At 51.3% G+C, this 15,991-nt stretch overlaps 1 protein-coding gene across 1 annotated transcript in view; it reads left to right on the top strand.

Annotated features, from left to right (window-relative positions):
- LOC136955738 (protein unc-13 homolog C) overlaps positions 1-15,991 on the top strand; it is a 72,940-nt gene that overhangs the window by 18,137 nt on the left and 38,812 nt on the right. Inside the window, exons 7-14 of the mRNA XM_067249463.1 lie at positions 1,092-1,311; positions 2,117-2,344; positions 4,686-4,827; positions 6,466-6,635; positions 7,730-7,845; positions 8,457-8,620; positions 12,468-12,621; positions 13,251-13,319. Coding sequence (XP_067105564.1) covers positions 1,092-1,311; positions 2,117-2,344; positions 4,686-4,827; positions 6,466-6,635; positions 7,730-7,845; positions 8,457-8,620; positions 12,468-12,621; positions 13,251-13,319 — 1,263 coding nt within the window. The remainder of the gene's footprint in view (positions 1-1,091; positions 1,312-2,116; positions 2,345-4,685; positions 4,828-6,465; positions 6,636-7,729; positions 7,846-8,456; positions 8,621-12,467; positions 12,622-13,250; positions 13,320-15,991) is intronic.

Here is a 15,991-nt window from a genome sequence, read left to right as displayed (position 1 = left end):
AGGTGGAGAACTCAATAGAGAACATCATCTCTGCAGGCTGTATTTCACCTCCCTGCACTTCCTCCTCTCTCTCTCTGTCTCTCTGTCTCTGTCTGTCTGTCTGTCTCTCTCTGTCTCTCTCTCTCTCTGTCTGCCTCTCTCTCTGTCTCTCTCTCTCTGTCTCTCTCTCTCTCTCTGTCTCTCTCTCTGTCTCTCTCTCTGTCTCTCTTTCTCTGTCTCTCTCTGTCTCTCTCTCTCTCTCTCTCTCTCTCTCTCTCTCTCTCTCTCTCTCTCTCTCTCTCTCTCTGTCTCTCTCTCTTTCTCTCTATCTCTCTGTCTCTGTCTCTGTCTCTCTCTCTCTCTCTCTCTCTCTCTCTCTCTCTCTCTCTCTCTCTCTCTCTCTCTCTCTCTCTCTCTCTCTCTCTGTGTCCCTGTCTCACTCTCTGACTCTCTCTATCTCTCTCTCTCCCTCTCTCCGTCTCTGTCTCTCTCTCCCTCCGAGCACATAACACACCCTGTGCTGTAAAAGGCTTATTTACTGCACGCATTGATTCACCCAGTCAAGAATTGGCAAATCTGGCCCCATGATTCAGTCCTCCAAGACACAAGGCTCCCACAATAAAGCAATCAGTTTGTACAGAATTCTACTATAGTTAGGAATTCAGCTGCTGCCAGGCCTTTGGTCCAGTCAGGTCTACAGTTTGAAGCAGCCTTTGACAGTAAACCACTCACTCTGAACAAAGGCAGTACTGTAGCCAGACCACCCATCCAATCTCACGTGATTTAGTGATCCAAGACGTCAGGGCAGAAGACCATCTGTCTGATCTCGCTATCGATTATCGGGTTATAATCAAGGCATGCAGACCTATTAAAATATGTTGCACCAATTAATGCAAGTTGTCCAATCAATAGGCGGGTGCTCTGACCAGATTTGTCTGGGTTGGAACATGGAACCTGATACCCCCCAGCTGTGCGGACACAGGGTCTTGGATAGCTCTTTCATCACATGTACCCACGCTTGCCTTTTGATTGCCTACGCCTTTTCTTTCTTATTGTTTCAAAAGTAGGCTAATGAGGCGCCCACAACCCATAAAGCCTCATTTGTTTTGCAGAAACTGCACGTGTTCAGGAAGACCCTCCAGGCTCTGATCTACCCCATCTCGTCCACGACGCCCCACAACTTCGAGGTGTGGACGGCCACGGCGCCCACCTACTGCCACGAGTGCGAGGGCCTGCTGTGGGGCATCGCCCGCCAGGGCATGCGCTGCTCCGAGTGCGGCGTCAAATGCCACGACAAGTGCCAGGACCTGCTCAACGCAGACTGCCTACAGAGTAAGGAGCCACCGTCGCACACCAGACAGCCGGCACAGTTTGACGCTCATTAGCTCGTTTCCCAGCATGCTTTGAAGTTCATCAGAAAAAGCTTTTTTTTTTTTATTAGAATTTTTTTTTTGCGTTTCTGGAAAGGCACATGCACACTGCAGACATCTGTTCAGACATCAGACCTATCAACCGATAGCAAAGCCATCAGAAGATGGAGAATTGCTTTATTAAATGTTCTGTGCCAGTAGTTTTAGCCTGTTTTGTATTAAGCTCTGATCACCATAGACTTGTTTAATTCCTACACTGTCATACTCACTCTTCAATCTGTGGGTTCAGCTTGGCCAATCACGTTTGCTGGAGCGTCAGTCGATAGGCTGACACAAGCTGTTTGACACGCGCGCTGCAGGGCCTTCCTCACGGCAGTCGTTCCAGTATGGAACTGGATTAGCTCCACTTGGGCTGTCGTAAAACCTCACTCTTTATATTCAAATGGTGATTAATTTTTAATCTCATTTCAATCTGAGTTTGTGACCTCACTCTAGATGACAGGCTGATAACTCGATTAAGACGACGAGACCGGAAAGAACAGCCACATCTCTCTCTGTCTCTGTCTCTGTCTCTGTCTCTGTCTCTGTCTCTGTCTCTCTCTCTCTCTCTCTCTCTCTCTCTCTCTCTCTCTCTCTCTCTCTCTCTCTCTCTCTCTCTCTGTCTGTCTCTGTCTCTGTCTCTGTCTGGCTCTCTCTCTCTCTCTCACTGACTCTCACACACACACAGGTTGTAGCTGCTAACCTGGCCTCCTGCTTGTGTGTTCTAGGGGCCGTGGAGAAGAGCTCCAAACACGGCGCCGAAGACAAGACCCAGAACATCATCATGGCCATGAAGGAGAGGATGAAGATCCGGGAGAAGAACCGGCCCGAGGTGTTCGAGGTCATCCAGGAGATGTTCCAGATCTCCAAGGAGGACTTCTCCACCCACCTGAAGGCGGCCAAGCAGGCCGTGCTGGAGGGGACCTCCAAGTGGTCCGCAAAGATCACCATCACAGGTCAGCCTGGTCACAACCCTGTCACTGTCACCGCTCTCACCATACATCACACAGATCACTCCAACAGTGCAACCCCACTGTTTGTGCCTAACCACTTGATACCAGATACCGTCTCCCACTAAATACATTGTTATCAATGTCAGGACTCACCATATAATACTTACAATGTGATGTAGATCTCCAATATAGACTGGCAAGACAGGTCACCAATAGCAACACCATGTTCATGTCTCACAAGCCTGCTTCAAAGGTTCACAAACCTGATATTTAAGTTGATATGCAGATATATTTCTGATATTTTCATATGTAGATAACATATAGTTATTTATTATTGCTGATTACCATCCGTTAATACAGAAGATATGGTTTTGGAATGGGATGTCTGAAGCTCTCATAGATCCTCCCTCTGTTCCGGGTGTGGCTCTACTGTCCTGCTTGAGCCCACTCCCCGACCATGCCATCTCCATGGTTACCAGACCGGGCCCAGCCGAGACTTGACTTATTGCCCAGCTTGCATTTCTGCCAGTATCAATATGTGTGTGTGTGAGAGAGAGAGAGACGGCCCTTTGCTTTAATCTATCTTTCAGGGTTTATCGAATTTCTCCTTTTAGAATGTATTTATTGAGCCATTATTTATTTATTATTCATTTGATAAACACAGGGCGTCATTGATTCTGACTTTCACAGCAACTGTGAGATGCTTCAACTTAAATATAAGTTATACATTAATTGAGACATTTGTCATGACTTCACCCACCGTCTATCTGTCAGATATTTTCTTATTTGCCATATATAAGGTGTTGCATCTACTAGTGGTGCGTGATACTGGTCAAGAGGAAGGCTTGGAAGGAAGAGATTTCAAATACAGGATGCAAAACACAAAACCATGTGTTCCTATAGCCAAGATGTTCCCATTGTCAAGTTTTAGTATCAGTTTGAAAAGTCAACCCGGTCAGCTTAACCGTCTGCATCTGTCGAAGGGACTCCAGTTCCCATAATGCCTGCTCAGTGACCAGCTGGGCCTGACTCCGTGGCAGTGACACAAAAGCACTGGACCTGAAGCAACAACCATTTTGCAGTGGTTGTGGTCCAAAATACAACACATGCCTTCTGCCTACCATAATCTATCCATCCATGCTCCTCTATGCTCACTTCTGCCCCTCTCTCTCAACCTCTTTCTCCTCCTCTCTCCTCTCCTTCATTCTCTCCTCCTCGCTCCTCCTCCTCTCTGCTCCTCTCTCTCCTCCTCTCTCCTCTCTCTCCTCCTCTCTCTCCTCATCTCTCTCCTCTTCTCTCCTCCTCTCTCTCATCCTCTCTCTCCTACTCTCTCTCCTCATCTCTCTCCTCTTCTCTCCTCTCTCTCATCCTCTCTCTCCTTCTCTCTCTCTCCTCCTCTGTCCTCCTCTCTCCTCCTCTCTCTCATCCTCTCTCTCCTCCTCTTTCCTCCTCTGTCCTCCTCTCTCTCCTTCTCTCTCTCCTCCTTTCTCTCCTTCTCTCTCTTCCTCTCTCCTCCTCTCTCTCCTCCTCTCTCTCCTTCTCTCTCTCCTCTCTCCTCCTCTCTCTCCTCTCTCTCCTCATCTCTCTCCTCTTCTCTCCTCTCTCTCATCCTCTCTCTCCTCCTCTGTCCTCCTCTCTCTCCTTCTCTCTCTCCTCCTCTCTCTCCTTCTCTCTCTCTCTCCTCTCTCTCCTCCTCTCTCTCCTCTCTCTCCTCCTCACTTCTCTCCTGCCCTACTTCTCTACCTCTTCCATTTCTCCCTGTTTTGGACGGGGGTAGTTTCATTGTATTTCCCAGCAGCCCGCGGGCCAGAAAGCCCGTATCTTCTCATTTGTCAAAACCCTTCTGCGCCGTGCCCACCAATCCCAGTCAGTGTGTGGCTGTGGGATATATGTTCTCTGAATAATTTAAACTGTCACTTATACATATTTAATGCCCAGTGTCCTTTTTCCTTTTATGGTACTGTGAAATACTACAGCTTCACTCTGGCCTTCCACAATGTCTGTCTGTCTGTCTGTCTGTGTGTGTGTGTGCGCTGTGCTGTGGGTGCCCGTAAAAGCAGGTTTGCCTGTGTGTGTAGTCTAAAGCGTGTTTTCCGGTGTGTGTCTGTTGAGTGAGTTTAGTCTCTCAACAATAATGAGCATATTACAGGAGAGATGTTCACTGATTTATGACTCGGGGACATTCCACATGCAGATGGACTGCGCTCATCCTGGCTGGCCTGAAAAGCTCTTATATAATGAAGATCTGCCTGGTCTGTGTGTGGTCTGCCGGCCTGTTAATACATCAACCCCATGTCTCCCCCTTCTCCCCCCCCCCTCTCCCACCTCCCCCTCTCCCCCCCAGTGATGTGTGCCCAGGGCCTTCAGGCCAAGGACAAGACAGGCTCCAGCGATCCTTACGTCACCGTCCAGGTGGGCAAGACCAAACGCAGGACCAAAACCATCTTCGGGAACCTCAACCCCGTCTGGGACGAGAAGTTCTTCTTGTGAGTATCTGTCCTGCCTCCGGTGGACGAGTCGTGCATGGCAGCCTCAGCAGAGAGGCTGCTGTGTGTGTGTGTGTGTGTGTGTGTGGTCTCCAGTGTTACTGCCTCACACATGGCTTTGGGCCCAAGTCAGAGAGATGTCGTTTTTGTTTACCAGAGTAACTCACGGTGTCATACATCCACAATAGTACCACAGTATTACTTTGTAATGACTGTCTCTGATATTGTGTAAATAGCCTCCAGAACTGTACTGTAGCAAAGCTGCAGACTATCCCATCCCTGAGGAAGAATGTGTGAGGCGGTCTGCTTGGTTTCAGTTTCCATGACGATCAAGCTTTCGATGGGCAGGATGACCCTCTGTGTGTATGTGTTCAGGTAAATCAGCGAGTCATCCATTGATCCATCTGATAGCCCTCATGGGCGTGGCCCAACAGGGAACCTGTGGTGAGATTGTATACAAGCTGCTGTTAAATATTCCCGACACACATGCAGATAAACAGAGTGGATTAATTTCCGTGTTAGGCAGGGGATACTGCAGCGAAGGCTGGCTGTGCTTTCTGGGGATTAGAAGACATAATAATACCCCAGAGATCGTTTGTCTTGGGCACACAAATATTCTTATAGCATAATGTAATCTGTGGGTTTAATAATAATTTCCCCATGACAATAATCTGACCTCTTGCAATATAAAGTGCCTTTTACACCTCCAATCCATTACAGTCATTACTATTAAAACCACTTCTGCTGTGCTGACAGTAGAAGCCCCCTAGTGTTTTGGAGGGTGATGTAGAGGATGGAGGGAGAGAGGGAGAGAGGGAGGGAGGGAGGGAGGGAGAGAAACCGCTGCAGAGGGGGAAAAACTAGTGAGAAATGAGGAAGAGAGAAAAAAAAAAAAGTAGAGCGTTTTGTTTATTTCCATCCGTTTATTCCAGCCAAAGGTCAGTTTAGTTTAGGCAAAGAGAATCTCTGAGGAATCCACTCTGAACATAATATATTTAAAACCAATTTCACTCTTGACAATGCCATGCACTTCTGTGGGTGATCTAGGGAATGGAAACAGAAATGAGTGGAAAGAGAAGAGACAGTTACAGGGAAGAGAGAGGAGAGAGAACGAGGGGAGTGGATTGAGACAAATAGCGTTTTGTTTATTATTCCAATCAAAGGTCACACTCTGAAAAATAGCAGACTGCAACCACACACAAACACACACTCGAAACACATGCACACACTTTTTTTGTATCGCTTGTGTGCTCCCCAGAGTAGTCAGTTTCCAATCCACAGGTTTGCTAGCAGAAGCGTTGGAGCGGAGTGTGTATGATTGTCCTCGCCGTTGGACTCTGCAGACATGACTGCTTCCCGATCTATTCAACAGCTACGTGATATTAGATGTCACTGAGAGAAATATCATTTTTCACCCCCCCCCCCTCTCCCACCACCCCCCCTCTCCCCACACACTCCCCTCCCCTCCCCACCACCCCCCCTCTCCCCACACACTCTCCCCCCCCCCTCCCCTCTCTCACCCCCCCCCCTCCCCTCTCTCTCCACACACTCCCCTCTCTCCCCCCTCCCCTCTCTCTCCACACACTCCCCTCTCTCCCCCCTCCCCTCTCCCCCTCCCTGTGTCTCCCTGGGTTCCAGCGAGTGCCACAACGCCACCGACCGCATCAAGGTGCGCGTCTGGGACGAGGACGACGACATCAAGTCGCGCGTGAAGCAGCACTTCAAACGGGAGTCGGACGACTTCCTGGGCCAGACCATCATCGAGGTCCGCATGCTGAGCGGAGAGATGGACGTGTGGTACAACCTGGGTACGTCCTCTCTCTCTGCTTTCTCTCTGGTTCCCTCTGGTCGACACACCCAGAACAAGGAGGCACCCTGAACACTGAGGGTGTCCCTTCCCTGTGTGGGGAGCAATATCAGCACGGTTCTGGTCCTGGATATCTTCCAGCAACAGGGTGGTTAATGGGACTCCCACATCGGTATGAATCACCGCCGATCTGAAGAGAAGGCTTTTGTTCTTCTCTCAAGCTTAAAAAATAAATAATAACAGTTTCCTGTGTTACTGACCTCCGCTCTGCCTTTGCAGTTCAGTGGTTTTTAAATGTTTGCCGTGAATGTTTGCCCTACGCCGCTGTGGCTCCCCACTTCACCGACTGCCCTCCACCCGCCACCCTCTCCACATCCTCTCCCAACCAGGCTGCTGCGGGCTTTGTGTTTTTTCGAGGGCTGTTCTGTTTTCCAGAACAACGTTAATGTGCGTTTCACTCCTCCACCTCCTGACCAGCCGGCTTGTTATTGTAATCGAATCGCCTGAGTAAATACATAACCCAGAGTGGATCGACCAGGACTGGACCTGGGTGGCAGAGGAGGGCAGATTGGGGTGACGCAGACGGAACAATGGCCAGCTTTAGCAGCTGTGATGGGTAGTGACTGTTATTAGGTCTTTTCCCTGCTTTATATGACAGATGGAGGTGTGTGTGCGCTTGAGAGATTGTGCATTCTATATGTGTGTGTGTGTGCATGATGTGTGTGTGTGTGTGTTTGCGGGTGCTGTTTGTGTGTATACAGAAGTGTGCCCTCTAGGCTGCAGGACACAGCAGCATACCTTACTTCAGACAGCCTTTACACTTCACAGCTGTCGACTTTGACTTTGCTGCAGGGAGGGAGAGACGGAAAAAGACAGTCTGTTATAAAGAGTCGTGGTCAATCCAATGATATGCCGTGTCTAGTGTGGACTTGACTAGTATAGTTTGTGATCTTCAAAGGTGAGTTCCGTTGTCACTTTGTGAGGCAGGGGTTGACCAGTGTGGTTGTGAGGCAGGGGTTGACCAGTGTGGTTGTGAGGCAGGGGTTGACCAGTGTGGTTGTGAGGCAGGGGTTGACCAGTGTGGTTGTGTTCCAGATAAGAGGACTGACAAGTCGGCAGTGTCTGGCGCCATCAGGCTGAAGATCAGCGTGGAGATGAAGGGAGAGGAGAAGGTGGCCCCTCCCCACGGCCAGTACACCTGTCTACACGAGGTACCAACCAAGCAACCCTGCCTGGGTCTCTCCCTGCCTGGGTCTCTCCCTGGCTGGGTCTCTCCCTGCCTGGGTTTCTCCCTGGCTGGGTGTCTCCCTGCCTGGGTCTCTCCCTGCCTGGGTCTCTCCCTGCCTGGGTCTCTCCCTGGCTGGGTCTCTCCCTGCCTGGGTCTCTCCCTGCCTGGGTTTCTCCCTGGCTGGGTGTCTCCCTGCCTGGGTCTCTCCCTGGCTGGGTCTCTCCCTGCCTGGGTCTCTCCCTGCCTGGGTCTCTCCCTGGCTGGGTGTCTCCCTGGCTGGGTCTCTCCCTGGCTGGGTGTCTCCCTGGCTGGGTGTCTCCCTGCCTGGGTGTCTCCCTGGCTGGGTCTCTCCCTGGCTGGGTGTCTCCCTGGCTGGGTCTCTCCCTGGCTGGGTGTCTCCCTGGCTGGGTGTCTCCCTGGCTGGGTGTCTCCCTGGCTGGGTGTCTCCCTGCCTGGGTGTCTCCCTGGCTGGGTCTCTCCCTGCCTGGGTCTCTCCCTGCCTGGGTCTCTCCCTGCCTGGGTGTCTCCCTGGCTGGGTCTCTCCCTGGCTGTGGCTCAGGTTCTTCATTGGTTCCTCTGTCCTCCTTCCTCCAGAACCTGTTCCACTACCTGACGGAGATGAAGAACAGCGGAGCGGTGAAGATCCCGGAGGTGAAAGGCGACGAGGCGTGGAAGGTCTACTACGACGACGTCTCCCAGGAGATCGTGGACGAGTTCGCCATGAGATACGGGGTGGAGTCCATCTATCAGGCCATGACGTTAGTACCACCCTGATCTATCGCTTCCACCTCATCCATTCATCTCTGTCTCATTTAGCAGAGTGGAGGAGAGCAGAGGAGAGGGCTATGAGGAGAGAGGTGGCGGGGAGGAGGACAGGAGAGTTGGAGGGGAGAGCGTGAGAACAGAGGAGAATGGCTGTAGTAAAGATGTCTTCTCAGCAAACTGGGACCTTGTGGGACTTTGCGAAGCTTTGATTGATTGAATGTGTTTCTCCTGCAAAACCTCTTAACCTTCGGCTGCATTGATCCTGCAGTAGGTACACACACACACTAGCACATACATACATACACACACACACACACACCCACACACACACACACAAACAAACAAACAAACACAGACACATAAAATACACACATCCAAGTACATAATAAGGAAAGTCATCCTGGGTCACTAGAGGAATACTTTTTACTGCAGGTAGTGATCAAAAGTTGTTTTACGCACATACTAAATCACTGTTCTGAAACCCAAATAAGTAAGTCTGTCTTTCTGACAGTCGGCCTGTTGTTCTGTGTGTCTGTCTGAGGGCTGTCTTGTCTGTAGGTATGTGAAATCCAGTGACAGTGTGTTGCGTTTGAAAGATGGCAGCCACATAGCAGGTTATTTGAGAGCAGACAGGCATATCAGTAAGTAGCCCTGTTACCACATTAATGCTGCAGGCTGGCCCCTTCGCTTAATCGCAGCCTTTTTTCACAGCGACACTTATTACACTTCAACGGGAATTTCTACACGGCACAGCCTTGACTCACTGCTGACGCGATGGCTGTGTAGATCACGCAGTGTCTACGTAGAGCCTCTCTCTCTCCTGTCTCTCTCTCTCATTCTCCCTCTTCCCTCTTTCTCTTTACTCCCTGTCTCCCTGCTTCCCCTCCCCGGGCATCCCCTGACCCTCTCTCTCTGTTCTTCTCTTCTTCCCATTTTCCATTCTATTTCAAAAATGTGTGCCTGTGTGTGCCTGTGTGTGTGTGAGAAATAGAGAGAGAGAGCGAGAGACGGTGTGAGAGACAGTTGATGCGTGATCAAACTGGACGTACCGCTGTGGAGCTATGCGCCGCGTATGTACACTCCACCGCATGGCTGAGCGGTTTGGGAATCGGGCTAGTAATCTGAAGGTTATCTGTTCGATTCCCGGTCGTGTCAAATGACGTTGTGTCCTTGGGCAAGGCACTTCACCCTACTTGCCTCGGGGGGAATGTCCCTGTACTTACTGTAAGTCGCTCTGGATAAGAGCGTCTGCTAAATGACTAAATGTAAATGCTATTGTAGCGGGGTCCGGGCGACCAGAGGAGGTGAAGGACTCCAGAACACACACACACACTCCTGAGATGCAGCATCTCGCTCTCAAAGCACCGTGGGAATTCAGCGGAAGCCGTCATGGCTCCCCATCGCTCTTCGCCCCCCCCCCCCCCCCCCCACAAGAGTGCTTCTGGGTAATTTGGAGGCTGAAAGCAGAGTAATTAATTAGGTCTCCCAATGAGAGAGAGTGTGTGTGTGTGTGTGTGCGTGCGTGCGTGCGAGCCTCTGCACTCAGAGAAGGAGCAGTAGGTCTGTAATCTGCAATGAATCATTGTTTGCACGGAGCTTTTACCCAACTTCCTCTGTCCCTCACACACCCTGTAGAAAAGGTGACTTCCTCTGTCCCTCACACACCCTGTAGAAAAGGTGACGTCTCGCTACATCTCTCAGCTAACCTCCGCTCACACACACACACACACACACTCTCTCACTAACACACGCTCACACACACTCTCTCACACACACAGTCCTGAAGGGCTGACGTCAGCGGATGCAGAGAGAGAGAGAGAGAGACAGAGAGACAGACAGACAGAGAGAGAGAGAGAGAGAGAGGCTGAAGTAGGGTGAGGGCTAGGCAGAGGGGCGGGGTCATCGTCGCTCATGTATGAATACGGCCCCCTGCCTCTGGGTGTTAGCCGAGGGCCGTGCTTATTCCGCAAACATTCTGGGCGTCCAGATGTTTGGTTGCCGTCGGTTACGCAGCCATAGGCTGACGAACGGCGCCTAACCGAATTTGCGACTGTACGTCCGATATGTGAATGCGGGCCTGCTTCACACCATAGCACAGTCACAGTCCAGCAAACACAGTCTGTCAGCAGAGCTGAGCTCTCCCCGGTCCAGGGTTGCAAGACTGGGGGCCCCGTGCTGTGTGGGGCTGTGTGGAGCTGTGTGGAGCTGTGTGGGGCTGTGTGGGGCTGTGTGGGGCTGTGTGGGGCTGTGTGGGGCTGTGTGATGCTGTGTGGAGCTGTGTGGAGCTGTGTGGGGCTGTGTGGAGCTGTGTGGGGCTGTGTGGAGCTGTGTGGAGCTGTGTGGGGCTGTGTGGGGCTGTGTGGGGCTGTGTGGGGCTGTGTGATGCTGTGTGGAGCTGTGTGGGGCTGTGTGATGCTGTGTGGAGCTGTGTGGGGCTGTGTGGAGCTGTGTGGGGCTGTGTGCAGTTGTGTGGGGCTCCGTGGGGCTGTGTGGAGCTGTGTGGAGCTGTGTGGGGCTGTGTGGAGCTGTGTGGGGCTGTGTGGGGCTGTGTGATGCTGTGTGGAGCTGTGTGGAGCTGTGTGGGGCTGTGTGATGCTGTGTGGAGCTGTGTGGGGCTGTGTGGGGCTGTGTGATGCTGTGTGGAGCTGTGTGGGGCTGTGTGATGCTGTGTGGAGCTGTGTGGGGCTGTGTGGGGCTGTGTGGAGCTGTGTGGAGCTGTGTGGGGCTGTGTGGAGCTGTGTGGAGCTGTGTGGGGCTGTGTGGGGCTGTGTGGGGCTGTGTGGAGCTGTGTGGAGCTGTGTGCGGCTGTGTGGAGCTGTGTGGGGCTGTGTGGAGCTGTGTGGGGCTGTGTGGGGCTGTGTGGGGCTGTGTGGGGCTGTGTGCGGCTGTGTGGAGCTGTGTGGGGCTGTGTGAATCGGCTCTGTGAATGAGACCAGACGACCAGAGCTGCTGGAAAGTAGAAGTGTTGGAATGAGAATCTGTTTCTTCTCCTCGAAAACAGATCTCTTCTCCAACCCGCATGCGTGTCTCAGCCTCGCAAACCAAATTACTGCTAGATAGGCCTGTCGCAGATGGCAAAGAGGGTGTGTGGTATGAGGGTGTGTGTGTGTGTGTGCAAGCGTGCGTGATAAAAGATGTTCCTTAAAATGTGGTAGGGCAGACGCTTGTTTCATGCTCGTCCATTGTGTCGGGAAGACTAATGAAGGAGGTAAAAAAATAACAGACAATGGCTATAAGAGGAGCTTGTAGCTAGGCAACCGTTTAAGCCCGCCACTGAAACAGATCATTGGGCTTCGTGTTGGAGGCGCTGGGATCTTGATATAGGCGAGGGTTACCGTGGGTACTGTACTACCCTAGGACTACGCCATTCTAGGAGACCCCCCCCCCTTCCCCACACCCTCCACCTCACCTTCTCAATCAGCCTTTGATGTGTTGGGAGACTCGTGCTACACTTCTAGCGCCCATAAAAGAGCTATTCAGAGCTGCTTGCCTCGCTGTGTTTCATTCAGAAGAACACAATCCCCTCTTCTTCCTTTTGACCTTCAGCCGCGTTCAATTTGACAGCAATATAATGACGACGCAACAATCGCTACGTGAATGAACAGTGTATTTCATTTGCCCGAGGTACTCCAGAGGTGTAACGATTGCTCTTTCTCTCTTCTCACCATTTCCCTCCCTCCCTCCCCCTATCTCTTCCCCGCCTTTCCCAATCTCTCTTTTTTCCACCCTCTCTACCTTCTACCCTGCACCCCACAACCTCTATCTTCTCTCTCTATGACTTTCCCTCTCTTTTTCCCTTATTTCTCTCTCTCTCCTCCTCTTTCTCTTCATCTCTCCCAGGCATTTCTCCTGTCTGTCCTCTAAGTACATGTGCCCTGGCGTTCCCGCGGTGATGAGTAACCTGCTGGCCAACATCAACGCCTACTTCGCCCACACTACCACCGCCACCACCAACATCTCTGCCTCGGATCGATTTGCTGCCTCGAACTTTGGGGTGAGACCAAGCCGGCTGTTCTCAGGCCGTGTTAGGCAGTAATTGTTCATGTGTTGCAGCTGGGACTGTACATCAAATTGAACATCTCGCCTCTTGTAAATGTTGCAACCAATGCTGGAGCGTTTCGACCGTGCTGTGTGTGTGTGTGTGTTTGTAATAAACGTAATACATTGTATTTGATGTTTTCCCCTTTACCAGTAATCTTTGTTCTACAGCTACCTTTAATCAATGTATAGCTATTCCTGCTTCACGATTGCTTTTTTCTTTGTAAAGATAATTAAGGGTATATTTGCCTTGATTTTTTTCTTCCCTTTTCATGATTTCCCCCTGGCTTATTCTTTAATATGTTTCCACAATATCATTACTGCAAAGATGGGCGCCTCATACTGTAGCGATGCCGACTGCAGGTCTGTTTCCTAAGAGTCTGGCTCAGATAGAAATCACCAGGAGTGTGCTGTTAAGATCGTTATGAAGCTTCCACCCACAGCATAATTATATTTCAAGACCCTGTTGAGAGGGGAGGTGGGTGGGGATGGGGGGGGATGTTTCCCTGTAAGTTCTGTCGTGTCTGGAGTGATATACCCGAAGGGGGAACTGGAACAGACTGACTGGCGTTGTCTCTATTGCAGAGGGAGAAATTTGTCAAACTCCTGGATCAGCTTCACAACTCACTGAGGATTGACCTCTCCAAGTACCGGGTAAGTGTGTGTGATTGTGTGTGTGTGTGTGCCTTCATGCATGTGTATGTGTCTGTAGGGGAGCACTGGGACGAGCCTGCCTGTTGTCATGTGATGTGGCAGCTCTCTCAAGACCTCACGTGAGGAGCGGAGGAGTGATCTATCGGCTCTGCGCTCTTGGACCGACTGACAACCACAGTCTAGTCCCACACAGCAGCTGTGCGTGACACCTGAGACTGTATGTGCGTGACGGTGGATGTTAGTTTGGCGCAATGGCACACGTGTGTGTGTTTTTGCGTGTATGTGCTCGGATGCATGTGTAAGGAGGTGTGTGGCGATAATTGTCCAATGGGAATCTTTCACTGTAGGTGTGTGTTTGTTTGTCGAAGGAAGGCTAGTTTATCTTTGCACAACAGGTTGTACAGTAAAGTGGCGGTGCTTTGGTCATGAACACTGTCAGGCGAGTCATTTGAGATGTGCCATCTGCCACTCTCAGGTTGGACAGCTACTGTTCTGAGGGAGATCAAAATCATTACATGCATAATCTCCCAGGACGATCCCTGTACCGGTAATCCTGTTACAGACACACTAGGCCTGCTGTGTGTGTGTGTGTTCACACACACACACACACACACACACACACACACACACACACACACACACACACACACAGCCTCACACTCGCACAACCTCCCAAATACAACCTTTACACACACACGGCCTCCCGCACATACAGCCTACTATAACACACACACACACACACAGACTAGCACACACTGTCTCTTCTGCACTGTACTCTGTAGTCATGGACGGGGCAGAGGAGTGGTGACAGATGCCACACTCACCTTTAACGGGACACGGAAGGTGAGGCTCCTGTGCTCGGTCTCCGGCTCGTCCCAGCCTTTCAGCGGAAAGCAGCGTGAGATGGCAGTGCCACGCCTTCGCTGGTCCAGCCTCCGCTGGTCCAGCCTCCGCTGGTCCAGCCTCCGCTGGTCCAGCCTCCGCTGTCTGCCTGGGTGAGAGGAGCAGGAGAGGGGAGAGGACGAGAGAGAGAGGGACAGGAAAGAGAGAGGAAAGAGAGAGGAAAGAGAGAGGCCTCTCCTCTCTAGATTGCCTGGCCGTCAGGTGTTGACTCGTTCAGCGGGAGCAGTTAGAGAATATCACTTTGGCTTTGCCTTCCTCCTCTGATCTGCTGTCACACACACACACACACGGCACAGGGCTTACACACACACACAAGCACACACTCTTGCGCTCACACACACACACAGGCGTACACAAGCACATTCGCACACAGACTGACTCACACACACAAAAGCAAACACTCTTGCACGCTCACATACACACACACACGCCCGCGCACACACAGAGGCGGACAGTAATACGAATCAGATCAGTTTCCCTGCTTGCCATATGGATTTACCAGTAATGATATTCTGAGGGAGATTGAGTTTGCTTTTGTAAAACAGAGGAGTAAAACCCACAGGGAGAGGTGGAGGGCGGCCGGCTGGCATTCTGCATAATGCTGCAGCGGCGTTTTCCACCTTCAACTTTTTACCGGGGATTACAATACGCAGCGACACCCTGTAACAACTGATTTGTCCTGGTGCAGGGGTGTTTTCGACTGCAGGGCCGAGGGCCAGATCCACAGCAGGTTGAGAGGGAGACGGTATTGGATGCTTTGAGACAGGATGAAGGATGTGGGGCTATGAATAGATGTAAGGTACAGATAGTGTCTGTGATGTTGCTCTAGCGTGGACGTCGAGGGATGCAGAAGGCGATGTGCCTTGATGCAGACATCTGGCGGGGGGGCTGAGGGCCGCTGGATGGTCCTGAGAGAGCGGCACCTGGAGGAGACGTCGACGCAGATGTGCACAAACACACGCACATGACCGCAACTGGCTCTTACATGTCGACACGCAATCCAGTGCACTCCCTGTTCATTCTGCCTTTGCCGTGATCTCAGAGAGATTCAATCGGAGAGATTGTGGAGGACATCACCAATAGTGTGACATCAATTTGGGTTACATTTACATTACATTTACATTTAGTCATTTAGCAGACGCTCTTATCCAGAGCGACTTATAGTAATTACAGGGACATTCCCCCGAGGCAAGCAGGGTGAAGTGCCTTGCCCAAGGACACAACATCAGTTTGCATGACCGGGAATCGAACTGGCAACCTTCGGATTACTAGCCCGATTCCCTCACCGCTCAGCCACCTGACTCCCTGGTGGGTTGGAGAATGGGAAGTTTCCAAAATGAGTATTAAGATCAACATGGTACTGGATATACTCATCATGAACCTTCCCCAGTCATCCACAAGGCTCCTGTTGCTGTGAAACCCTCGGTAGCCCTGAGCCGGTCTCATGCCGTGGGATTTGTGTTGACTCGCCTCTCCCCAGAGGCTGTTTCTGCTTGTCTCTCTGTTGCAAAACATTGTTGCCTCCAAATTGCACCCTTTCCCCCCAAAATAAGGGGGTCCTGACAAAGATGCGCTCCTAGGAGAGTGCTAATGTGGAGCCCGTCATTGATAAGACAAGCCCAGGGGCTTTGCGTATCCTCTCCACACGACAACAACGCAACAAACTCAGCCAACAGCAAACACGCTCCGGGCAAAGCTGCTGGTTCAGAAGCATTTTGAGTGCCATTTAGAGGGCATGTTTTTATTTGATCAAATTGCTTTCCCTGCTA

The sequence above is a fragment of the Osmerus mordax genome, chromosome 13 (assembly GCF_038355195.1).
Source record: "Osmerus mordax isolate fOsmMor3 chromosome 13, fOsmMor3.pri, whole genome shotgun sequence".
NCBI lineage: Eukaryota > Metazoa > Chordata > Actinopteri > Osmeriformes > Osmeridae > Osmerus > Osmerus mordax.
This window is presented reverse-complemented; position numbering and strand designations above follow the sequence as displayed.